Genomic DNA, 23,425 nt, shown 5'->3' on the forward strand with positions numbered 1-23,425 from the left:
ATTTGTTTTTCAGCTACCGCAACGGCGAAGGAAAATGCCAGGCGAAGGATTGGGAGGAGAGGGCGGTCGCTCTCCCCCTCCTCCCACTCTCCCTCAGGGTCTGATCCTTTTCTTTCGCTCCTCCAGTCATAATACATGCAGCCTCCCCTCTTGCCCCCCCCCCATCCCCTCTCCCTGTCCTGACCGCGTATATATTTGTACAGCCACATTCAGTGTTTTCTTTTGTTGTCGTTTTGCCTATCGCGTGAACAGGAAACTTTCTTGAACACACACAAACACAAATATATATATATATATATATATATGTACCAGTGCGCGTGCACGTCTGTCAACGAAAGTGAAACGACAGCGTTGCCTCATCGGTGCCGTAGTACCGGTTGAAGGTCAACCGCACGACCAGTGGCTGCAGATGTGTGGCGAGTGCAGACGGGTGATGCTCCGCAGAGACCGAAACCGCCGCGACAAGAGCCTCGACAGCGTTGCGTGTGCTGCTGCTGATGTGCGACACAGGCAGCCGTGAAGGGTCGAGGGCCACCTCGAGCGTCCGTTGCACCGCCGCGCGCACGACCTCGGTCGCAGGGGATTGCATGGCCCGCTCCCGCACGTTCACCGCAACAGGCGGACGGGCAGGGAACGACACAAAACTTAGATCCAACAGAAGTGCGTCCAGCTGGTAGCAGAGATCCATACAGGAGAACAACTTCGAGGAGGGGTTCGTGGCGTTGGCCAGCAGGCGCTGCAAGTCGTACACGACGCGGACTGCGACATTCTGTGTAAAGTGGAGCAGCTGATCCACAGCGAAGCTCAGTGTGTAGTAGGCACTTCCCAGTCCTCTCGAGACGTACCGTAGGTGTTGCGTTGCACTCCGTCCGGGCAGCCCCATATTCTGTGCCACCTGCGCATCTTGGGCGTCGCGTTGGTGGAGCAACTTCTTGTGCTCCCGGAGCGTGATTTGGGCGTAATAGAGAGCGCACTTATAGCCAAATATGTAGCTCCAGACGTCAGCGAACGCCACACCATCTGAGCCCGCAGCGGCGGTAGAAACCAGTGATCTCTCCTGTTCGGCGTTGCCCTCACTCACATAAAGCCGCAGGCGCCGCTGCCAGAAGTCTGTCTCGTAGCTGCGCTCCACCGTGTTGGTCGGGGACTGCACGTAGACGCTCAAGTCTCGCGGCCGCAATACGCGCTGGAAGGCGTCGGGGAGGGAAAAGTCCAACCGGAATGAGGCAAACACGTCGAGCATGTCGGCCGCGAGGGAGTGGCCGCTGGACCCTCGGCCCGTCTGCCCCGGTGCGGGCGCAGCAGCACCTGGCGTTCCGCTTGTGGCAGCGGCGGCAACGGCAGCACCGCCTCTCGCGGGGAGTACAGAGAGACGCACCAGCTCACTGAAGTGCTTCCCGCGCAGCGCGTCCCTGAAGATGGCAGACACAAGAGGTGCAGCGGTGCCAAGGCGGCGGAACGCCGCCACCCCGCCATCCTCAGCGTGCCGTACCCACCATCTCGGTTCGCGGTGCAGTCGCTCCAGAAATCCGTGGACGAGTCTCTCCTGGTCGCGGCAGAGGGCAATGTCGACAAGCAGTTTCAAGGCATTCATGAAGGTGCACTGGACGGTGGTGGGGGTGGAGCCGCTGAGCCCTGTCCCGGCAAGCCCATTGAGCGGTGTGAGGGGGTTACTCGACGGCGCCCCTACCGGAGCCGTGGTGCCTCTGGATTGCCCCTGCAGCTGCTGAGACTCTTGCGTTGACTCCTGAGCCGGAGACAAAGAGAAGTTGCAGCCGCCAAGAACCACCGGCAGCGACGGCTTGAAGAGATCACGTAAACGACGCTCCTGGAGCCGCTGCACGGCCACACCGATTGGGATGAGAAGCGCTGTCGTGATCCAGCGTGCGCAGGGTATGGTGACGTTGATCCAAAGCTGATGGGGGCGCCGTTTCCCTTGTTCCCGACCACTCAGCTCGGATGCCGTGCTACCACCACCCTCTACACTCCGGAATCGCTCCTCCTCATCGGCGAGGGCGTTCATGAACCGCACGTCCAGGGCAGCGGCCGACTCGTTGATGGCGAGCGTCCATAGCGCTATACCCCGCCTGCGCAGCACACCGCTGCCTCCGTTAGCTCCATCGTCACCACCACCACCGTCGTCGTCGTCGTCCAAAGCAGCAGTAGAGCTCCTGCTGCCGGGTCGCATCCGTGCGTACAACCTACCGCTGCCCTCGCCACCGCCCGCTGCCCTGCGCTGTCGAGGAGAATACAGGGGTGATGAAGGAGTGAACGACCCCTCTTCACCAGTGGCACCCGATGCACCACAGTCGCAACGCCGTTTCTGCCACTGTTGCTGCCCCGCAAGCGCCTCCGTCGTCATCGCCGAGAACCCGAGCGGAATAGTGGTGGGAAAGTACGCGTAGTGCGATGCACCCGTGTTACCGCCAGCAGTGCTGCTCGCCGCCTCGACCTGGACGACACGGCGCCGGACGTCTTGGTTCTGTTGAGCGTAGACCACGATATCGGCGACGCCGCCGTGACCTGATTGGTCACCAGAATCGTACATGATGTTATGAAGAATCTCCTTCACGCTCATCGTGTGCCACAGTCGCGACGGTGCTGTACCGCTTGAGGGTCTCGAGCTGGTCGTAACCGCTTTGTTGCCGGTTACACCAGCCAGTGTAGCGGGAGGGCGTCGTGGGTGCATTGGAGTCCGTGAGAGAGCCACCTGCTTGCGCCTACGCGTGAAGCTGGCGAGGCTACGCAACACAAACACGCGGGCCGACGTGAGGGCAGCCCTTGCGACGTGCAGTTCAGAGGTGTCCCCCCGGCGACGGCCGCTACTACTCGTGTCGGTCTGTCGAGGAGCGGGCGCGCCAGGCGTACCGACAAAGCCGTCGCGAGCACTTGCGTTTGATGGCGACGTCTTTGTTTTGCGTTGTGCTGCGCCCGTTGCGTGCTCCTCAGAGCTGGGAGAGACGGCGACGTCGTCGGCGCTGTAGAAGCCAACGCAGTTCAGCAACAAAGAGAGGATGTCTGTTGGGCAGCAGCGGCTGGCGTCGCTGATGCGCACATGAGAAAAGGAGGAGCGAAACAGTCGTGGCAGCTGTCGACGCCACACCGACGGGTCGATACCGCGGACGAAACCGAAAATGGCCGCCGTGCAGAGCAGCACATACGGCCACGCCGTGTAGAGCAAAATCATAACGTAAAATCGGTAGAGATCCATCGTCGATGTGTCCTGCAACGCACTGGCCTTGATGATAAGTGTGTCGAGAAGCCGAGCGGCTAACAGCGCGTGCGAGCACGTCCGCGGGGACACCGGTTTCCCAGCGAAGCTTGCCGGAGCCGCATTTGCGGTTGCAGCTGGTCCCTCCGCCGGACTTGAGTTCTCCAGACTGACAAGCCCGTCAAAGCAGCCGCTTTCCTCTATCAATACGTGGCAACGCTGCAGCGGAAGAATATTTTCGCAAACGGCCGCCACAAGGTCAGCCAGCGAGCAGGACGGCGGGAGAACCGTGGACGCCACCCTGGAAGATGAAATCGTGTGCGAAGCCGTGCCAACATGGGGCTGGGATACGGCCCCTTTGGTGGGCGTTGCTTCCTCGTTGGCCAGGTCGATTCGCGCTTCGTGGGACCCACCAACAGCTGTCATGGGTCGCAGAATATGTTCGTCAGGGAAGGCCGTTGCAGCACTCTCACACAACACGAGTAAATACTCTTGTACTTGGAGTACCCATCGACTAAAGTCGACGCTCAGCTGCCGCAGCACTGAGCACAGCCGCTGTAGGGACCGCACTGCAGCTGCATCCAAGGCCACGGAGGCGTTCTGTATACCTCTACAGTCCTCTGTGGCGTTGCAACCGAAGGTTTCGTGAGCCTCAGGAGAAATACACGAGGCCTGGGGAGAGAGCGCTGTCTCACATTGACGCACATGTGCGTCGACCGCTGCCACGACATTCGCCATATCCAGCAGCCTCTCCAGGACCCCTAAAAAGGTTGGCGACCACATCTTGGTGGCTGCTTCAGCTAGCACAGCGTCCCGCATCCTCCACTTGCCACCATGGGACACGGCGGAGGGGTCAGCGTGCGCGCTACCACGCGAACCGCGTGTGCCCAAACACATCTCGCAACTCGCTGTGGGGTGCTGGCGCAGGGCACAAAGAACGTCAAAGAGGAGTGCCCGCTGGCGTGCGAGGCGGTCTACTTCCGCAGCGGCGACTGTGCGAGGAGAACTTGACGGCGGTGTCGATGGTGGACAGCGGCTGGGCCCGCCCTGGGTAGTAATGGTGATGAATGAACGTGTCTTACCTTGAGACGCGGCGGCGGTGTCTGCGGGTTGTGGCGTTTGAAACATGAATGCAGATCTCGCCCACCCCGGCGGCGCAGCGCGCGAGCCATTGACGGTGAGGGACAGAGGAGTGGAGGGCCCAGAGAAGGGAGCATAGGGCAGTGTTGTGTTTTGCAGCCGCTCTGCCAGTGTGTGGCTTGCCGACCCCCGCATGACTACACCTTCGCGCAAGGGTGCAGCGGCGCTGGCTTGCGGCGGAACGACCGACTTCAGCCGCTGGGCAGGGCGAGCAGGATGGTCCGAGGAGTGTGGGGGCGTCGAGACGTATGACGGCGCCGTGCCATCTTCGTCCATTGTAGTGGGAATGGATATAAGCACATTGGCGAGCAATGAATCGCGTGGGGGCTGAGACCGCTGCAGCAGCGGCCGCGTGGCGTTTCCCTGCATAGGATTCGGGAGGCTCCCGGCAACAAGAGCGGCCGTCTTGGCGTCTCGCCGGCTTTTCGAGTGGTGAGGCTGGTGTGGGGCGGTAGTGCTGTTTCTGGCGATGACTGCCACGCCGGGTGACGATGGCTCCAGGGAGCGACACTCTGGATTGGGCTCGGAAAGCGAAGAGGAGCGGGACGAGGCGGCGACGAGCGACGACGACGACGATTCCCGACAGACCGCGAAGTACTCGTCCAGACTGGCATCCATTACCTCTTCTGTGGCCCCTGTTCCTTCGGCAGCGACAACGGTGTCCATGTTGGCCTTGTTCGACAAGAACAGCGTTGAGGACAACAGCGATGACGCAATCTTCGGCCTCTCTCTATTGGTGGTGGTGGTGGTGGCGGCGGCGGGGATGTGTGTTAGATAATTCCTTGTTGCTTTTCGTCGTTTCTCGGCCCACAACCCGCACCACTCTTCTTCTTCTCCCCCCCCCAGAACTTTAGCTTCCTCCGCTCGTGAAGTACACTCTGTTGATATATATATATATGTGTGTGTGTGTGTGAAAGCGGCCAGATGATGCGTTCTCACAGGTGGGGTGCAAACAGTGCAAAGGGGAGGGGAGGGGGGAGGGAGGGGAGGGAGGGAAGGAGGGAGCTCTATGAAAGAGCGACGCGTTAATGTGAATGGAGCACTGAGTGTAGGTCGTCTAGTGCCTATGTCCCCCCCTCCCCCTACTTGTTTCTCTTTGCATGTAGGTCTTGATGTATGTATGTGTCTGTATGTTTGTGCGAGTGTAGAGACGGCTGTTTCCTTCGATATTTTGTCGAGTTTATGCGCGCAACGGCGGGAGGGGGGAGGGGAGGGAGAGAGTACGTCGTGGCGAGTCAGCCTCCAAAAACGAAGTGCTTCGACTCACGCCGATCCTACTCGGGGGATATAGAAGGAGGTGAAGAGGGTGGATGGGGTGTGGGGTGCTGGCACAAGAAGTGAGGACTGACGCATAGTGCAGTACCGACAGCGCCTCCCCCCAAAAAAGAAACATGAGGAAGGGGGAGGGGGGCGTAGCTGTGCCGGGACCTTTGCGCCCAACAGAAGTGTGTGTGTGTGTGTGTGTGTGTGTTTGTGGTGTATATATGGAGGCAGACATCTAGAGAGTGCCAAGTCAATGAAGATGTATGAGCCAACGTGTGCGTATCTTGCGTCAGTGACAGTGGAAAGGCGGTGTGTGTGGGGGGGGGGGCAGGGGGAGGAAGATCTCGAATAGTCCTTGACCAGAATCTGTTGCAGACGGACACAAGTGAAACCGGATGGGGAAAATCAGCAACCAATAAATACCAGTGGGGGAGGGGGGGACAGCAATCGAAAGTCAACCATGAAGTCCCCCAATATGCCTATGGGGGGGGGAGGGGTAAAAGCCCTCCCCCCACCCCACACACACCCCTAATAATAATAATAAAAAGGAAGTCCGTCTCCTCCGCTCACCTTCTTCCCTCGCAGTGGCACTCCACTCCTCCTCCTCCTCCTCCCCATTTACAGCACAGAGACGCTGCCACCAACAAATGTGTCGAAGGTAAACGTGACCTGCCCTGTGCGTTCACGATCGTAAAAAGAGAAGACGTTTCGAACCTTGGAGATGAAAATAGAAAGCTCGACGTAGTCATCAAAGCCGAGGCTACCGCGACGATGACGGTCAAACTTGCGCATCAGAGCCTGGAATGTCTGCTCCGAAATCTGAACGCCGTTCTCTGCAAGGGCAGAGCGCACCACGCTGCCGTCGAGTCGACCACTGCCACTGGGATCACGTTGGCGGAAGCCGTGCTTCATGCTCATAATAAATTGATGGAGAGCCTGGAACTCGTTGAAGCGGATGGCGTCGTTCCCGTCCTTGTCGAACATGTGCAACAATTTTTCTGTTGTGGCCATGCTAAACGGCACGCCGGCGGACGTCAGAGCCGCGTTCAGCTCTGATACGTTGATAGACCCGCTGCCATCTGCGTCGACCGCGAGGAACCACTGCATCAACTCTGAGTTGTTCATCTGCTCACCTGAAGCGGCATACATGCCGGGGGCGGTCGACATCAGTGGCTGTGCGCGGCCGTAGGCGCTTTGGGCGTCATAAGGCAGTGGTGGCGATACGGGCGGCAGGCCGTAGTTGTTGTTTGCCTTATAAGGGTACGACATTGTGTTGCAAACACGGAGTATACAAGATGCAAGCCACACGGAGGCTGCTCATTTGTGTTGAACGGAGAGTGGGCTCGAAGGACGGTGCAGGGTGGGGGGGGGGGGAGGAGGAGAGGGAGAGAGTAGGAGCGAAGGGGAGTCAAGGGGAAGCGCAGAAATGCAGCGCGCGTGTACGCACATTTCAGGTGCTCACAGCAATCGAAGAACTTGGGGCCCATCATTGCGTTCATTACAGCTGTGCACCATACATAGGTGGATGCATAAGGCGTAATGCATGGCTAAGGTCACCAGTGAGTTTTTTTTTTTCGGGGGGTTGGGGGGGGGGTGTAAACCAGCGCAGATGTTGGCCGCGCGCGACCCGGTGAGGAGGAGGAGGAGGACGTGGCCGGGGTGGAGCGAGGCGGGGGTGCAATGTATACGGAGGGTAGCAAGAAGAAGGTAGTGGAAGGGAGGGCGGAGGGGAGAGGGGAGAGAAAACAAACACTCAGAACGAACGCTTCGATACTCAATGGCATCCACAAAAGGTATAACGGGTGATTGAGCAGTCATCGCCCTCCTCCGCTCTTCACCACCACCTTCCAATTTTTCTCACATCGGCTACACAAATAACCTTGATAAGAGGAAGGGAGGGGAGATGGGGGATGAGATCAGACAGATCCCACGGGGGGAGTACGATTGTCAGACGCTCGTCGCCGTAATGGCGGTACCCGTCGCAGCCGCTTCACGCGTTGATTAGACCCCGCATTGAGTGACTCGCTTTCTTACCGGGACCCGACAACTTTTTGAAGAGGTGGGGATAGCTGATCGAGCAGGCCACACTCGCCCAAACGCAGCAGCAGCAGAGACGCCGTTTTGTGAGGCTCACCGGAGGTGGGATAGGTCCTCGAAAAGGTCGTCGTCGTCACTGCTGACCCGGGCTAGGCTGGGACCGACCTCTTGCTCCGGTACATCGGTGTCATGCACGCGAAAATCCGCGTCGATGTCGACACACTGCTCGATCGCAAGCAAAAGTCTCTGTGCCATCATCGAAGCCGAGCTGTAGCATGGCAGACGCAGCCAGTAGAAGCATGTCGAGGCATGCGGTAGTCGCGTATCGTCGCAGAGGGAAGGGTCCACACCATCCTCGGGCGCACCGTCGCCGCTCTTTGAGATATGCTGTGGATTTGGTGCTTGCATATCCGGCGGCGAGTATGTTGTGGCTAGTGTGGGCAATCGTGCCCCATCGCCGCGGTCCAAAGCTGGCAATAGTTGACCTGGCTGCAGGGCCGGCGGCGGGACCATGGGCGCCATCGATTGCACCGGAGGGGGCGTGAAGCCGAGCTGCGGCGGTGACGGCGGCGGCAGCGTCGTGCTTCCGACGTTGCTACTGGTGCGACTCTGCGCGAGCGTGTTGTGGCGCACAAAAGACGCACCACTCCGCTGCTCGCTGCCTGATGGCGGCTGCGGTGTCATCGTTGTCGTTGTCCCTCCGGCCGAGGTAGACGGCGTTGCTCGCTGCGGCGTCATAGGTGGGATGGGTGCAACACGTGGCACGTCGTCGGGCATGATCTTTAGATGCATCCCAGGCGGCAGACGCTCCCGCCCAGTGACAAAGCGCATGAAGAGGGCGCGCTGGTGGCGCGTGAAGCCCCGGAGGACGCGACGGAGAAATCCGATGCGGACATCATTTGGGGAGAGTCCCTCGTATCGGGCCGCGTCCAGGAGCGCATCTGGGTCGTAGTCGCACTGTCCGCAAACCAGCTCCTCGAGCTCATACCACTTGAGCCCTGAGACGCTGAACAAAGGCACCACCTCGTGGAAGCCCTGCTGCAGTGCACGACGTTGCGCTGCTCCCATGCCGTACAGTTTATGCTCCCGCGCAAGGTGGGTGTAGAGGCCGGTGTTGGCGGCTGTCACCGGGATCAGTGTCCCGCCAGGCACGAGCTCCTCGACCACGCCGGCGTCATTCAAAAGAGAAAACCCACCAGGACAGAGCTCCGCAAGCTCCTCGTTAAGTGCTGCGTCGTCGCAGTCGCTGCTACCGCCGAGAATCCCGCTTCGCGATGGCACCCTAGCTAGCTGCTCTACGTAGTTCAGTGCGTTCAACGTTGCCATGTCGACACGGGCTATGTCTGCATCGTCCGCTGCCTCCCCCACCAGGTACTTCCAGAGCGCACTGGGGAGATAAAGCGACAGCGGCTCTCCTCCACGTAGACAGCCACCCATCAACCGCCCTAGAAAGCAGTACATGTGCAGCTCCAGCGGAGGCGTGCAGAGCGGGTTGATGACATAGCTGTCGCGCACCTCTCCAAGTTCGCTGGTCATGTTGGCGCTCGGCAAGAAAAGGGCGAGTGAACTGCTCATCAGCTCCGCACACATCTGAGTGAGGCATTCGCGGTACGGGCCGCCGACGTCATCAGCGCCTTCGCCGTAGAAGGCGACGGTCCACAACTTCTTGTTCGTTATAAAGAATGGAGGGGGCTTACTGGCCAGTAGCTGATACACCTGACCGAAAAGGCTGTCGCGGAGCCGGCGGGCAGAGGAGGCGGTGCTGTCCTGCACCACCGTGAGGGCCTTGCGTCGGTTCACGCTTAGTCGAACCGCATCACCAGCGCCGTTGGAGGAGTCCATCGTCCCCTGTAGTGCCCGCAGCGACGCCCAGGGCGGGGCGTACCGTTGGCAGGCGCGCAGGGTCTTCTGCAACTGGCTGAAGGCCCAGCAGCTGCCGAGAGGTGTATTCTCGACCGCCACTGGAAGTGCGGTAGGGTGGGCGAACGGATAGAGGAGCGTGGCAAGGTGCCCAAAGAAAAGCAGGGCCATCAAGTGCGGTTGCAATGAGGCCGTGTCGAGTCCACTGGCAGTGCAGAGGTCGCGCTGCTGATGCTTCTGCGAGATGGCGAGGCTCGGTGTGAGGGCGTTGCCATCCATATTACGATAAGGCGAAACAGGTGCGACTTGGCTGTCACCGTTCCGTACAGCATTATGTGCACCGTAAAGGGAGGGCATTGTGTAGCTGCGCAGACTGTTGGGATGCAGCTCCTGAACCTTACTCGCGTAGTAGAGCAACTTCTGCAGCGCCACGGCGTCTATTGGCGTCGATGGCACACCCCCTTTTATTGGATGCCTGATAGCACTCTCCTTGGCATTGAGCAGGTGCCGAGGAGAGCGGTCAGGGGACCCGGTGTCTGTTGCGGCGATCATCTCCACCAAAGCCTTGTGGACCGCACTGGCACCGCCAAGGGGCCGGAAGCCGCCCCCTTCTGTCGGGGGAAAAAGAAGCTCCTCTTCGTTCCACAGGCATACAATAGAAGACTTCGGTTCCAGGAGAATGGTCGGCACCAGCCCATGCGTCTCGCGGATCGACACATCACTGAAGAGCGCTGTTGTTGCCGCTGCCTGGGTTGGGGACGGAGATGCTACCTCAGCCGAGTACGGTGCCACAGAGGACGTCACGTTAGAAGTCTCAAAGTACTCCGCGGTGGTGCGCATGCTGCCTTGTCCAGCAACACTGTTACCGCCCCGGTCACCGCTTCCATGCGCTGCCTTGAGGAACTCGCCGTTAATGCTGAAGCTCACCGTCCCAGCTTCACAGTCGAGCAGGCACCCAACGACATCACCGCACCTCCATGCCCGACGGGCGAGGCTGACTTGGTGCTCATTGTGTCGTGCGATCATGCGACTGGCGTCAAGGGCCCACGAGGCTCCGTCGTTCCCGAGCTGCGCTGGGGCCGACGAGATTGGGGTAGCGATGGTGGCGCCTCCGTCGTTTGCTGTTCCGCCGGTTGCGCCGCCGCCGCCACCGCCGCCACCGCGTCCCGCCTGGCCAGGGCTTCCTCTACCGCCACCGCCTTGTTCTTCGAGCTGCTTGCACGCGTACCAGCCAACACTGAAGTTGGGCTCTGTCGGCACAACCACCTCAAAGTACCAGCGCCCCGATGTGACAGTCACACTGCCGAAGAGAAGGCTCGCCGTGTCGTTCGTCTTGCACTCGCGCGCGGTGACGAGCTTCACGTTGGCGTCCGGGCACAGGAGAACAATGTCTAGTGGACCTTGGCGGCCTTGTGTAAAGCGTGTCAGGTGCTGGCTCACCAGGGGAATGACGGGGTGGGGGAGAGCAAGATGAGCGGGCCGCACAGCGGGAGCCGCGGATGCCGCCATGGGTGAAACAGAGGGGGTGCTGACTTCGTCTGCCAGAACCACCTTCCACACGCGACACGTTTCTTCGCTGAGGTAGATCGACAGGTCCACTGGGAGACACCCCGGTGGCGGCGTGGTGGCGAAGCCGGTGGCGCCAAAGTTCACCTCACAGCTGGCGTCACCGGTGCACGTTACCACAGGGAAGACCGCGACACGGGCGGCACGCTGCTCCTCCGAGAGGAAGGTATCGTTGAACTCGGAGACAAGGCGGCCATTGTGCAGGCAGGAGAACTTGTTCTGGCGTAGGTCCACCAGAAAGCCAATGACGTCGTCCATTTTCCACCGGGTACGTGGGCTCGACTCCACCGCGTAGCCGCGGCACCACCGCAGAGCACGACCTCCGTCGAAGCCCCACGACTCACTATCGCTACCCAGGAACCCGTCTCGTCCCTCTCCACGTGACTCGCTGCCAGAGGGACTGCCGCCGCTACCTTGTGTTGGCACGCATCGCTCTGTTGCAACGCCGACGAGGATGTTTGAGGCCAACTTGCTGCCCCCGCCCAGCGTGGTGGCTGCATGTTCTGATCGGCTAATGTTCGCCACGTACACCTCCCAGTAGAACACACCTGTGGTTAAGCCGACGCTACTGCGCACGGTCGTCGCACTCCGGGTGTTCCCATCGCGTGCTGCGAACGGGTTCGGCTCCTCCCCCTTTTCCTTACTCGCGCTGGTAGAGCGCACCACCCAGAGCCCGTTTCCCTTGCGTGAGACGCCGTTCGGACACGATCGACGCGCTTTTGTTCGCGTCCGTTGCGGTGACTGCGGCTGCCGGTCGTGGCGCTCCGCGGAGGAGGAGGTCGACGAAGGCCGTACATCGATTGGTTCAGTTGGGGCTGGCTGCATGTCGACCAGCTCCACCACACGCGACGCGAATGACAACCCATCACTGCTGCTCACACAGACGTTACTGGGGCTGCTGACGCCGCCCAGAGGATCCCCCTCATCGGTGTGACTGTCTTTCTTCGGTGCCAGCCTCAGGTTTCCCTTGCTCGCGCGCGTCACTGTGGTCGACCGTGCGATTGTTGCTGGGGTGTGAAGCGAGTCTCTGCGTGGCACCTCCGTGTTTGGTGGGGCGCCCCGCGGCTTCTGGCGGCTTGAGTTCGAGGACGGCGGCGCCAGGAAGAGTGTGCGAAATGTGGTATTACTCTGTGTAGTTACGGTCGACGCCGCCTCAGTGGCGCCATCCCGTCTTTCGTCCGTTGGAGACACGTTCGACGCACCATTGCCTGTGCCGCCCCCACTAGCGAGGCTTTTGTGTTTCTTACTTCCCGCATCTGTCAACTCCAATGGCCGGTAAACCGTCGCCCGTTGCCACATCCCCCACAGACGACGCCAGCGACCCTGGAGCCGCTCCACATAGCTCCGACCAGCCCAGGCGCAGTCGAGGTGCACCGCGCTCACCAGCAACCCGAGCAGACTTTGAACGTACGGGCTGTACGTTCCGGTGGATGGCGAGACGAGAGAGCTAAGGTCTGAGTCGCTGTTTGCGTGTTGAATGATGCTGCAGAGTGGAGTGTTCAGGTGTGACATCGCCATGGCGAGGGGTAACTGGTCGTGCGGCTGCACCTGCGGCATGTCACGCCAGAGTCGCATTATTATGGTAAGGATGTCTACAAAGTGTACACAGTCGTCCTCACTTGAGCGAGCGCTGCTCTGTAGAATGAGGGAGGTGACCACGCGGGCGTCGAGCAGATGTGCGGCTGCACGCTTGGCAACAGAGGAGTCCACGTTGCCGTTGCTGCGGCGATTGCCTTGGTCGCTTGCCCCAGAGGAGTGCGGAGCAGTAGCAAGACTGTGCAGGGCGTTGCACAATGCCTTCACCATTGCGTGCATAATGACAGGTTTTAGGGTTTTGGTGGTTACCGTGACTATGGAGGGGTAGTAGGGTGTGTTGCCAGTGCTGAAAGCCCTTCCATCAGCCGCCAGCCGATGTGCAGTGGAGGTGGGAACACTGCGCAGGTACGCCCAAGGGGTATCCGTCGCTGCCAAGGTACACACCGGCCACCCGCCCTGCCCGTCGGGGTACTTGGCAATGACGTTCTTCAACTCCATGTCCTTGTACACGGTAGCCTGCTCCATGTTGCGGTACTTGGCGTCAAAGTTCAGAGCGCCAGTGCCGCCATTGGTGAAGGCGAGCGGAAGAATCACTGGTTGGGTGAGCGGAGCAGAGGCGGGAGCCGAGGCTGCGCTGGACGGCGGCGGCACTTCAATCACAAAAATCTCCCCATCGTCGCTTCGTAGCTGTCGCAGCACGTGGGCTGTGTCGGCCACGAGCTCGCACAGGAGCGACGTTGCGTGTGCCGCCGTCGCGCTAGGCTCGTTGGCGGCGGTGGACGACGAGTTGTGCGACTTCGCCTGTTCCGGCCCCGCCGCCGCCAGCAGAGCCACGAGGCGTTGCACCACATTGTGTATGAGGCGCTCGTGTGCGCTGGGCAGAACGCCGCTGTCGTGGAACTGGAAAAGACGGAGGAGCTGGTAAGGTACTTTCTGAGCGGGGTCGAGGACTTGGCGAGGATCAAAAACGGCGGCGCCTATTGCAGGATCGGCGGAGGTTGCGGTGGTCACGGAAGTGCCTGCAGGGCAGTGCAAGGCGTAGGCGAGACTTGTGCCCACTTCCAGCGCCGTTACCGTGGCATGGCGTGCCGCCAGTGTCAACAGGGTCCACAGTACATCACCACCAAAGCGCTCGTAGTAGAATGGGGAGAGCGAATCTACAAAGGCGGCCATAGCGGCACGGGGTACGTGCACGCTGCTTGGCAGTGGAGCCGCCACACCGTCGTGCACGTTGCCGGAATTGAGCTCAATCGATGGGTAGAAGCCGAGGGGTAGCGGCTCTGTTGCCCACCGCACAGCGCCCGAAAGGACACCGCAGAACTGCTTCTCACTGTCCACCGATTTGACGACGGCGCCGGTGCCCTCGTTTAGATCGAGGTAGCACATATTCTCCTGCAGGCCGATCGACTGCAGCGCGTGGTCACGGGCCACCAGCTCGGCGACAACGCGGAGAGACGTTCGCAAAACGCATGTGCTCCATAAGCGTAGCCCACCAACCAGGGCCATTGGTCCATCTACCTCGCGAGGTGGCACAGCTGACGACGTCTCAGCGGCCGCGCGCCCCAGGACGACTTTAACGATGGAGCCCCTTTGTTGCAGCAGGGCCTCCACGTACTGGCCGACGCCGGCCACCCCACCCCACTCTACAGATGTCATCTCACCGTTGCGAGAGAGGGCCAGGCTCTGCGCATTGCATATGACAGAGACATGCATGCAGTGATACCAGTCCTCGCGGCGCAGCGCACGTCTTGCACTGCAATGCCGGGCCGCCTTGCCGACCGCGACGCCGTTGGAGGGAGGAGGGAGGTTCACAACAACACTGAGACTGTTCTCCTGAACACTCAGCTGAAGAAATGGAAAGGGATCCGCACTGTGGTGGCCGGCAGCGGATGTGTACAGAGTCAAGAGCGGAAACTGCAGAGCCATGGTCCCGGCGGTGGGGTCGCCCAGTCGTTGCTCCTTTGGCCAGGAGCAGGGCACACTCAAGGCGTCACCCAGGGCGGGGTACGTATCGCCGTCGCTGAGCATCACCGCCAGTTCAACTGCGAAGCCGTCTTCCCAGACCGGAAAGTACACGCCGGCGCGTGACGGGGTGATCTCAACGGCCGCCGGCGTGTACGACTGCCCCGCAGCACCACTCTGGGGAGTGCTGTGAGGTGGTGGTACATCGTGTGGAGGCCACATAGGGAACGCGAGAAACATCGGCCTCCCGTTTGCCATTTCGGTGCGCGGTGGAACGCGGGCACCCGCGCTAGGGAGACCGAGGCCGCCGCCGAGGATGCTTGTGACCGACACGCGGCCTGTCGTCCGCGACGGATGCTGGGAGGCGCCGCCAAGGATTCCCAAGCTGCGCGCAAGGCGTGAGAGGCCGTACTCGCTAGAGTCCCGCAAAAAACCGCCCGCGGATGCGGCGGTGGCGCTGGCTTGGTGATAGTTGGATACAAGGGTGGCCGGGTACCCCACCGCGGGCCCAGGCGTCACGCTGCGGCAACTTTCCAGCACCGCCTCGCTTATGCCCGGCAACGAGTGATGGGACAGCGGCGCCGGCGAGGCAAACGGGGACCGAAACCCAGCGCTGAGAGGAACGGTTTCGGTCGGGGAAATAGCCGCCAGGGCAGCAGCGAGAGACGACGCTCCTGCTCGGTTCGCTGGTGCCGCGCCGGCTACGCAATTCACCAAGCCGGCAGCGACACTGGCGTCCCCTGCACTGTCTGCGGCGTAGATGCGATCAGCTGCGGCCTCGGCAGCACGCGCTGCCACCAACGCCCCGAACTCTTTCAGCGCCTTCAACGGAAACGGCAGCCGCACCATGCCCTGGAGCGCGTGCTGTCGAATGGGCTTCATTGCGCCGCACTCGATGAGCTGCCGCCCGAGGTCTGGCCGCGCACGCGCCACCCCAGCCGTGAGGTGGAGGAGATTAATAAAGTAGATCAGCTCTAACCCCGTGAAGGAGGACGCCGTGTCCAGTTTTTCACCCAAGAGCGGCACGCAAAAGCGAAGCGCTGGGGCGATGAAGTCTTCGACAAGGCCCGCGTACGACGGCACCACCACGGCGCTCTCCCAAGCCGGCAAGAAAAGCTGGTTTGGTGACAGCTGTATTTCTTCTCTACACCCACCACTGCAACCCATCACATCTGTCGGCACGACAGCCACTCCGCGTACCTTCTCGCTGTCGGCGGCGGCGGCCGCTTTGGACGCAAAATGACTCGAGCCGCGAGTATGTCGCCCTGAGTGGATCGGGGACGACGCGCCGCTGGGTGCCGACCCCGCTGCCTCCCCGTCCACCACGCAGGCGGTGGTGATCTGGTAACTGTTCCGTTCATCCAAAAACGTGACGGACGCTCCGGGTGAAGTCGGAGGGACCAGCAGCTGGCCGCCTAGTACCGCCGACCATACATACAATTGAACAACGAACGGCTCGCGACCAGAGGCTGAGATGCCGGTGGAGAAGTCATTGCTCTTGCTTGCTGCACTGTCGTCTGGCCCGGGCGCTTCAGCTTTACTTGATGGCGCGGTCCCTTGGCCCCCACCGCTGCGACTGCGAAGCACCGACGCCACGTAGGCGTGGACCGCAGACTGATAAGCCGACACGAAGCCGCGCAACTCTGCGGCCCACGCTGGCTGATGCAAGAGTCGGCGGAAGCCGAGCAACACATGCTGGGTAGTACGACTCATGCCCGTCGTGGCCAAAGCGTACATGCTGAGATCTAACCACTTCTGCATGCACGAGTGAGAGTTTTTGAAGGACGAGGAATTACCCAAATGGGCATACGCGAACACTGGTGAGTTGTACATGTCTTTCCACACACCCTCCGCAACTACGATGCCGCAGACCGCAGACGGCTGGCACCGACACAGCAGCAACGCCGCCACCCGGGCACACGCTGCAGCATCTCGCACGACGCACCCCGTGCCGGAGTGTGCTCTCACAGCACGCGCGTGAGACAGGTCCAAGAAGACGAGCTCAAGCAGCGTCTCAGAAATGGTGGCGCATACACGGCTCAGGGTGCTGTTGAGAAATAGCGCGGTGCTGTCGCCGGCGTTAGGGTTGCCATCATCCCTGTCGACGCCCCTGGCGCTCGCGGTGCGGTTCGCTGCGGTGTGGGCCAGCGGCGCCGGCTCACTAACGGGCACAGCGGCCAAACTGAGTGTCCCGCCCACGACGGCCAGGAAGCTCAGCAACAGATCTACCTGGTCCTGTACTGTTACAAGAGGCTCCAGCACGGCGGTGTCACTGACGTGGGCAAGCAGCATTGGCGTTTCCTTCATGGCACACCACAGCACGTCACGACACCGTCGCAGTTCTAGCTCCATTGCAGCAAGCATGTCAGCCAAGAACGTCATGACCGAAGTCTGCTCCACTCGTGACAGCGTCACAATGTGCTCGGGTGACAGCATCGCCGTCGACTGGAGCGCCAAACTCTCGAAGCACTGCCAAACCTTAGCCTCCATGGCCTCCATGGCGGTGTGCTGTAGGGTCATGTCGCTATTGCCGCCATTCGGGTGGCTAACAGGGCCGTGCTGCGCACCACCACCACCGCCGCCACTGGTAGTGCCGGCCTGATTCGGCGTATAGGCTGTCATGGCGGCGCCCTTGCTCGTGTAACGCGTCTGCTGCACGGCGACAACCCTATCGCGATGCTGCCGCTCCGTCAGGTTTACGTGCCGCAGCTCCACTGACCCAGCGCTCGGGCTAGTCAGCGTCGAGTTATCGTCTACTGGAGCAGCACTGCTGTTGCTCGTGATCGTCGCGGCTACGGTGGGGGAGTGTCGCCGCGGCCCACACGCGTCGCTGCTGCCGCGCGTACCCAAGGGTATATCCGCCGCTTCCTCACCGTGGGCGCGCTTGGCAGCCACGAAGAGGGTTACGTACGTCTCCATCATGGTCGGCACCACCCGGAGTTGCACAAAGAAGGCAAAGTCACGCGGCCGCCAACTGCGATCCAGGAGATTACACAGCACCGCTGCCGAACTCGTCCTGGAGAGCGCGGCCTGGCCACCAGTGCGTGGGGCAAAGACACCGGCGCCCAGCTGGGCGGGCATCTCCTCCATCGACCAGCGCAGCAGGTTGAAGAGAACACGACGAATGTGACCCACGTGGGCGCTGCAGCCACCGCCGATACCCTCCTCGTAGTGCGTGTGCGCGCCGCGACCCTGCGCGCTCAGTAGCTGAGCCGCGCACTCGGCGCTGTAGGGGGCCCGCTGCACGAGACGGAAGATGTGCTCGATGCCGGTACGCCGCAGCGCAGCCAGCCTCTCGCGCTGCTGCAGCGCGACACGTAGTTGATCAGCCGTGAGCTGGCGAGAGAGTACCACTTTCATGACGAGCTGCATGGCCTCGTGCAGTGTCAAGCTCGGGTGGGAGGCGGTGTGTGCGCGGTAGCGTATCTGCCGCAGCTTATACGTGTTCCATGCACGGCGTAGTGCCGCTGAGGAGGAAGAAGAGGTCGACGGTGCTGTAGACGTGGCGGTTGGGCACACCGCTGGTATGCAAAAAAGAGCGTCCTCGACTGCCCAAAGCTCGGTGCAGGTTCGCGCCCCCAGCAGCACCTCGCAGCGACACTGCAGCTCCTCCAGGGTCCGTTTAAGCGACCCCTGTCGCCTCAACGAAGACGATGAGGAAGAGAGGGGTGATGGGAGACCACCACCGGCGTCGTCTTCGCCATCCTCACGCCGGCTGAGCAGCTCCATGCGGACCGGCCGCATGAGTTTTCGCATGACTGAGCACATCAGTTCCTCCAGGCGCGTAGGTGAAAGCGGCTCCAGCGGTACGGAACTGAGGTGCAGCGCCGCCGCTGCCATGGCCGTGATCAGGGGACCCATGGCAGGGTGTGACTTGGAGGCCAGCGGGTCCAGCATATTCTGCTTGGCGGTCCAGTACGCCGTGTTCTTGATAAGCTGCGACACAAAATGCGCTCGCCGCCGAGGCGCAGTCCCCACTGGTGACTCCTTAACGGTCGGCACTGCTGCCGTGGATGTCGTTGCGGTGGTGGGCCACAGGCCGCCCTCCAGCAATGGATGCTCCCAGACACGGGTGAGCTCCTCGTCTACTGCTGAAGAGGCTGCGTCGTCAGCGGCGCTGCTGGACGGTGGCACCTGCGTCACGCTACCCGTCGCTGCAGCCACGGACGTCGGGTGGCCGGTGAGCCGCGCCGTTTGTCGCTGCGTGGTCGGCGTTGTAGTCACCGACGTGAAGCCAAGTCGGCGCCTAACCGTGTCATCCTTGACAGCTGCGGATGAGACAGCCGTACTGTTGAACAGAAACGCGGCAACCCATACAGATGCGTAAAAGAACGCCTCACGCAGTGAGCACACAATCCGTCGTGCAGGGGTGGCGCTGCCACTGCTGGCAGGGTGGGGGCTGCTCATGGTCGTGGCGCTCGCGAGGACGTCAGTGCTGCTGTTGGGTCTCGTCGGCAACTCCACTTGCTCCAGCAGCGTCTCGCACAGCACCAGCAAGTGTTCGAGGCGGTTGAGGAACCATTCCGCGTCTTCGGCTGCGAGGATCAGCGGAATAGCGCTCAGGGCCGTGTGCAGTGGAGCATTCACGAACGTTGGGGTTAAACTCGACAGGATCGCCGAGAGGAGGGCGCCGCTGCTGCCACTGCCGCCCTGTTCTACAGTCGTCGACGGCTGTTGCTGTGATTGCTGTACGCAAAGGTTTAGGCAGGACTCCGTGTTATCGAAGAGGGCCCCGTAGTATGCCCGCACGCAGGGATGGTATGCGGCGGCCTGTGAAAAACACAGTCGCTGTAGATCGAGTGCGGCGGCCGTGACGCTGTCGGTGGCGCCTGAGCCTGCACGGCCGCCGCTTCCCGTGACCCCGATCGATGTCGCACCGCTACTAGTGTGGCCCTGACTACCACCATTGCCAACGCCACCCGCGTTCGCTACACGGCTGGCTGCGATCCCGCCACCGCCACCGACGGGGTATACAAGTGTCAGCGCCACCTCCCACCGCGATCCCTGACAGGCGCTCAGCAGCAGCAGCTGCAGCGAGGCGATGGCCTCCGAGAGGGATGTCACGAAGGCTGAAAACTTGCGAATGCGCCGTGTCGCGGTGTTCACAGCCCAGAGGCGGCGCCACTGCGCAGACGACTCCTCAAGAAGCGTGCGGAGGGTGTCGCAGAGCTCGGTGAGAGGGGCAGCGCTTCCCGGCCCTGCACTGTTGTCCTCGACACCCAGCAAAGGCGCCGCGGCATGCACGGTAGCGAAGCTTTGCGCGACTGCATTCAACAGGACCTCCATGGCGGGCACTCTCTCTTCAGCGGGTGCGGAGGGCGACGATGCAGTGGCCGCATCACCAGTGGCCGGCGGGGGGTGAGATGAAGAGATGGCTGAGGAGGAGCGAAGCAGATCCCGCAACAGATGCGCGCGATGACGAACATCGGGCAAGAAAAGCTCGACACCTTCGATCGTGGTGGTGCGAGCGAGGGCCACCACATCCGAGGAGAGCGTAAGGTCCTCTTCGTTAATTATGTCGCCGAGGAGGCCAAGGAGTGTGAAGTTGTCTGTGGCGAGGCCGTCGGGGTCATCACCACCGCCGACGCCGCTGGGGTGCCCAATCACCGGCCGCCGCGTCCGCACCACCGAGGCGCTCGCGCGCCTTCGTTGCGACGACGCGTGCAGCTCTCGCAGTAGCAATTCCATGGTAGCCTTAGAGACGCGCGCTGATGATCTGTGCGACCCGTCTGTTGAGTCGGCGCCGTCGTGCTCCGTTCCCTCCCCCACCACCGTCAGACCCAGCGGTGTGGGGTGAAGGCCAAAAACACGCGCACGGCGCACCAGTCGCAGTAAGATGCGCAACGCTGCCGCCACTACGACCCACGACACGGAGCTCTTCAGTGCCATGGCGCGACGCGCGTTATTCGACTTGACAACGCGAAAGTGCTCGCCCAAGATGAGCCACACCTCCGTCACGCATCGACTCCCCACGTCGTCTGCAAGTGGAGAAAAGAGGGTCTGATCAACGCCAAGCTCCGCCTCGGCATGAAGGGCCAGAAGTCTCAGTAACCACAGTGCCACCGCGGAGTAGCTGACTACCGGTGAAGACTGTGCGAGGAGTGCCATGAAGGACGACAAGGACGAGAGGCTCTGGGTAGCCTGTAATGCTGCCGCCTGACGAGATCCCTGGGCTTCCACCGTGCTGGGGGCCATGCTGAGAAGTTCGCGGTCGCTAGTCATTGTCCAGTCCGACGAGTCGCGTGACTTCGCATCCACGGCACTGTCACCATCTTCGTCCTCTCCCTCGTTCGTGAGCGTACCAAGGTTGTCGAGACCATCTTCATCCTCTACGAGCGGCAGGGGCGCCACAGCGAGCACACGGTCGCGCGTCCGCTGCGGCGCCGATCCAGGGTTGCCCAGCAGAGAAAGCAGGTAGGATGCCTCCTGCTCTCCCTTCACGAGACCGACGTCTACCTCGAACAGCTCCCACAATCGCCCCTGCGGGTCTGCGTGCATCATGTGTCGAACTGGGCTGCGGCTTGTCAGGAAGAAGAGCGAGGGATGCGCGACGCCGGTGTTAAGGTCGAAGAACATGAGAACGTGGCCGCCTTCCCTACGTGCGTATGGGCCGTCATCGCTGACGGGGGTCCTCAGCATAAGGGTGTGCCGAGTAGCACAGCAGGTGCTGATAGCGAGGTCACGCCACTCGTGCAGCCGTGCACACACCGGCGTGACGTCCGATGAAGAGGACGCCGCCGCCGCCGCCGCCGTCGGCGCAGTGGTACTTTGGGACGTGCCTGTCGCTGCAGCGGACGCACTCGCCGCGGCAGAGCTCCCTCCTCCAAGCACGCCTGCGCCGTAGCTGCGCCACGGGTGGGTATCGCAGGCTACGTGGGCTACGGCCCCGCTGCAAACGGCATGGCACGCCTTGACGTTGTGCACGTAGTTGAAGACAACATTGCCACTCTTCTCATTGAAGAACAGCTGCACTACAAGCCCCGGTTCGTCACCCACCAGGGAGCGGCGGTAGTCACGACTGATCTCGCGCGTCGTGCGACCCAGGCGCCACACACGTAAGCCCGTCAGCAGGCATGTGCAATTTGCCCCCACCGTCCACCGCTGCTTTGGTGAGTCCAGTGACACGTGTGGACCTTGGCGATTGCCTGCAACCTCTTCGCCATCGAACAGGAGCCGCCATCGTCCGTTGAAGATGAGACCGATGTGGAAAGGCCGACTTTCCGCCGTGGGAGGCAACGGAGCCGAGACAAGACACGAGCCCCGCATCTCATGCCGATAACCACCTCGGATGCAGTACGTGCCCTCCGACTTGGTCAACTCGAGGAAGACCTCGCCGTTTGTGCTGCGGTCACCGTGCTGATAGAGCGTGGCTGCGTCTTCCTTGTCAAGAAATTGCACCCAGAGTTCAACTGTCACCTGTCCACCCGCCACAGTCAAGTGCTCCTCCGGGTTGCCAAGGTCTACAAGGCTGGGCTTTCGCAGGGCAAGGCATCGGTTGAGGTGAAGCCCTGCCGGGGCTCCAGCAGGGTGCAGTGCGCGTGTCCACAGCGGCGCCGCAGCGAGAGATGAAGCTGTCGCTGCGTTGTAGCAGTGCATCATCACCGTCCACTCTGCTGAAGCACCTGCTGCGGCTGCAGCGGAGAGACCCTGATCCGCTGCCGAGCGGGCCGCTGCACTCGCTGGCGTACCGGCCGCCGCCGCTGCACCATACAGAGCGTGTGTTGGAAGCGACTGCTGCTGGTGGTCCTCGTAGACAACAAGGACGCGATCCTCGGTGGTGCTCACGAGCTGGGGGTGCGAGTTGAGAGTGCAGGGCCAACTTCCATGCATGTCTGCCCAGCGCAGGACTTGGTGAGTGTCAAGATGAAGCCCGTAAACTACCAGCGCCACTTCAGCTGAGGCCATACGGTCGGTAAGCAGCAGCACGCGGGTGTGCGTCACGGCCAAACTGGACAAGGCTGCACCAACGCAGTACACTGTCGGCTGCCTCGTCTCCGCCACAAGGACGTACGGTGTGGCGGCAGAAGGGCCGTACTTCGTCAGCCCGTCCGCTGTGTGCACAAACAGCGTAGTACCGATGCCGTAGGCTACCGATAGCACTGTCGTCATGGGGTCTAGCGGGGTAGCCATGAAGGCGGACGGGTCCTCGCAGGCGCGCTTCAGCGCTCGTCCGACGTCGGGCAAGACCTGCTGTGGCGTAAGGGCACCGGCGTGCCGGTTCAGCCACTGCACCAGTGGAGGTGAAAATACACAAGATGGCACACGCAAGAGGTATCGCGACACGCGCAGCACTTCACTCACGAGACCACGCTGCAGTGCCAGCACCAGGGCCACCTCAAGCAGCGCCGACGTCAGCGGCGAAACTGCCGCCTGGCCGTCTCCGCCACGATCGTTGCGCTTGCTGGCGACTGCACTTGAGTTGCTGACGTTCGAATTTTGCGTTGATTTTACAGCTGCACACTCCACTACTTTGAGGGTTGGCTCCACCAGCCTCATGATGTGGTCTACAGCGAGCTGCACTGTGTCTGGCGCTAGCGCCGAGCGCGCACCTCCGCCACCGCTGCTGAGACTGCCAGCGAAAGGGGCGCTACGTACATTGCCACTGCCGCTGCTCCAGCCGTTGCCTGCGGCACATCCGTCGTGCTCCACCAAGGAGAAAATCGGCAACGACAACAGGTAGTCGCGAAAACTATAAACGAGCGGGATGGCCACGTCGTGTCCACTCGACACGGCATGGATGAACAAGTGCACAACAATGACGGCACCACAGTTTAGCGTTGCGTCGTAGCCGGCACTCTCAACAAAGCGAAAGGTGCTGGTGCTACTGCTCGACAAGCCTCCAGAAACCGT

General features: G+C 61.5%; 3 protein-coding genes across 3 annotated transcripts; all 3 read right to left on the reverse strand.

Moving 5' to 3' along the window:
• Positions 1 to 328: 328 nt before the first annotated feature.
• On the reverse strand, positions 329 to 5,017 carry JKF63_06336 (uncharacterized protein; the record flags this gene model as incomplete). The annotated part of the gene is made up of 1 exon (XM_067902286.1): positions 329 to 5,017. One exon carries the CDS (start codon positions 5,015 to 5,017, stop codon positions 329 to 331), a length of 4,689 nt encoding a protein of 1,562 aa, XP_067758783.1.
• A 1,215-nt stretch (positions 5,018 to 6,232) lies between these two features.
• On the reverse strand, positions 6,233 to 6,883 carry JKF63_06337 (uncharacterized protein; the record flags this gene model as incomplete). Its single annotated transcript, XM_067902287.1, has 1 exon — positions 6,233 to 6,883. One exon carries the CDS (start codon positions 6,881 to 6,883, stop codon positions 6,233 to 6,235), a length of 651 nt encoding a protein of 216 aa, XP_067758784.1.
• Positions 6,884 to 7,744: 861 nt separating this feature from the next.
• Positions 7,745 to 22,684, reverse strand: JKF63_06338 (uncharacterized protein; the record flags this gene model as incomplete). The annotated part of the gene is made up of 1 exon (XM_067902288.1): positions 7,745 to 22,684. One exon carries the CDS (start codon positions 22,682 to 22,684, stop codon positions 7,745 to 7,747), a length of 14,940 nt encoding a protein of 4,979 aa, XP_067758785.1.
• Between the last annotated feature and the right edge of the window lie 741 nt (positions 22,685 to 23,425).

Source organism: Porcisia hertigi, chromosome 13, assembly GCF_017918235.1.
Source record: "Porcisia hertigi strain C119 chromosome 13, whole genome shotgun sequence".
Taxonomy (NCBI): Eukaryota; Euglenozoa; class Kinetoplastea; order Trypanosomatida; family Trypanosomatidae; genus Porcisia; species Porcisia hertigi.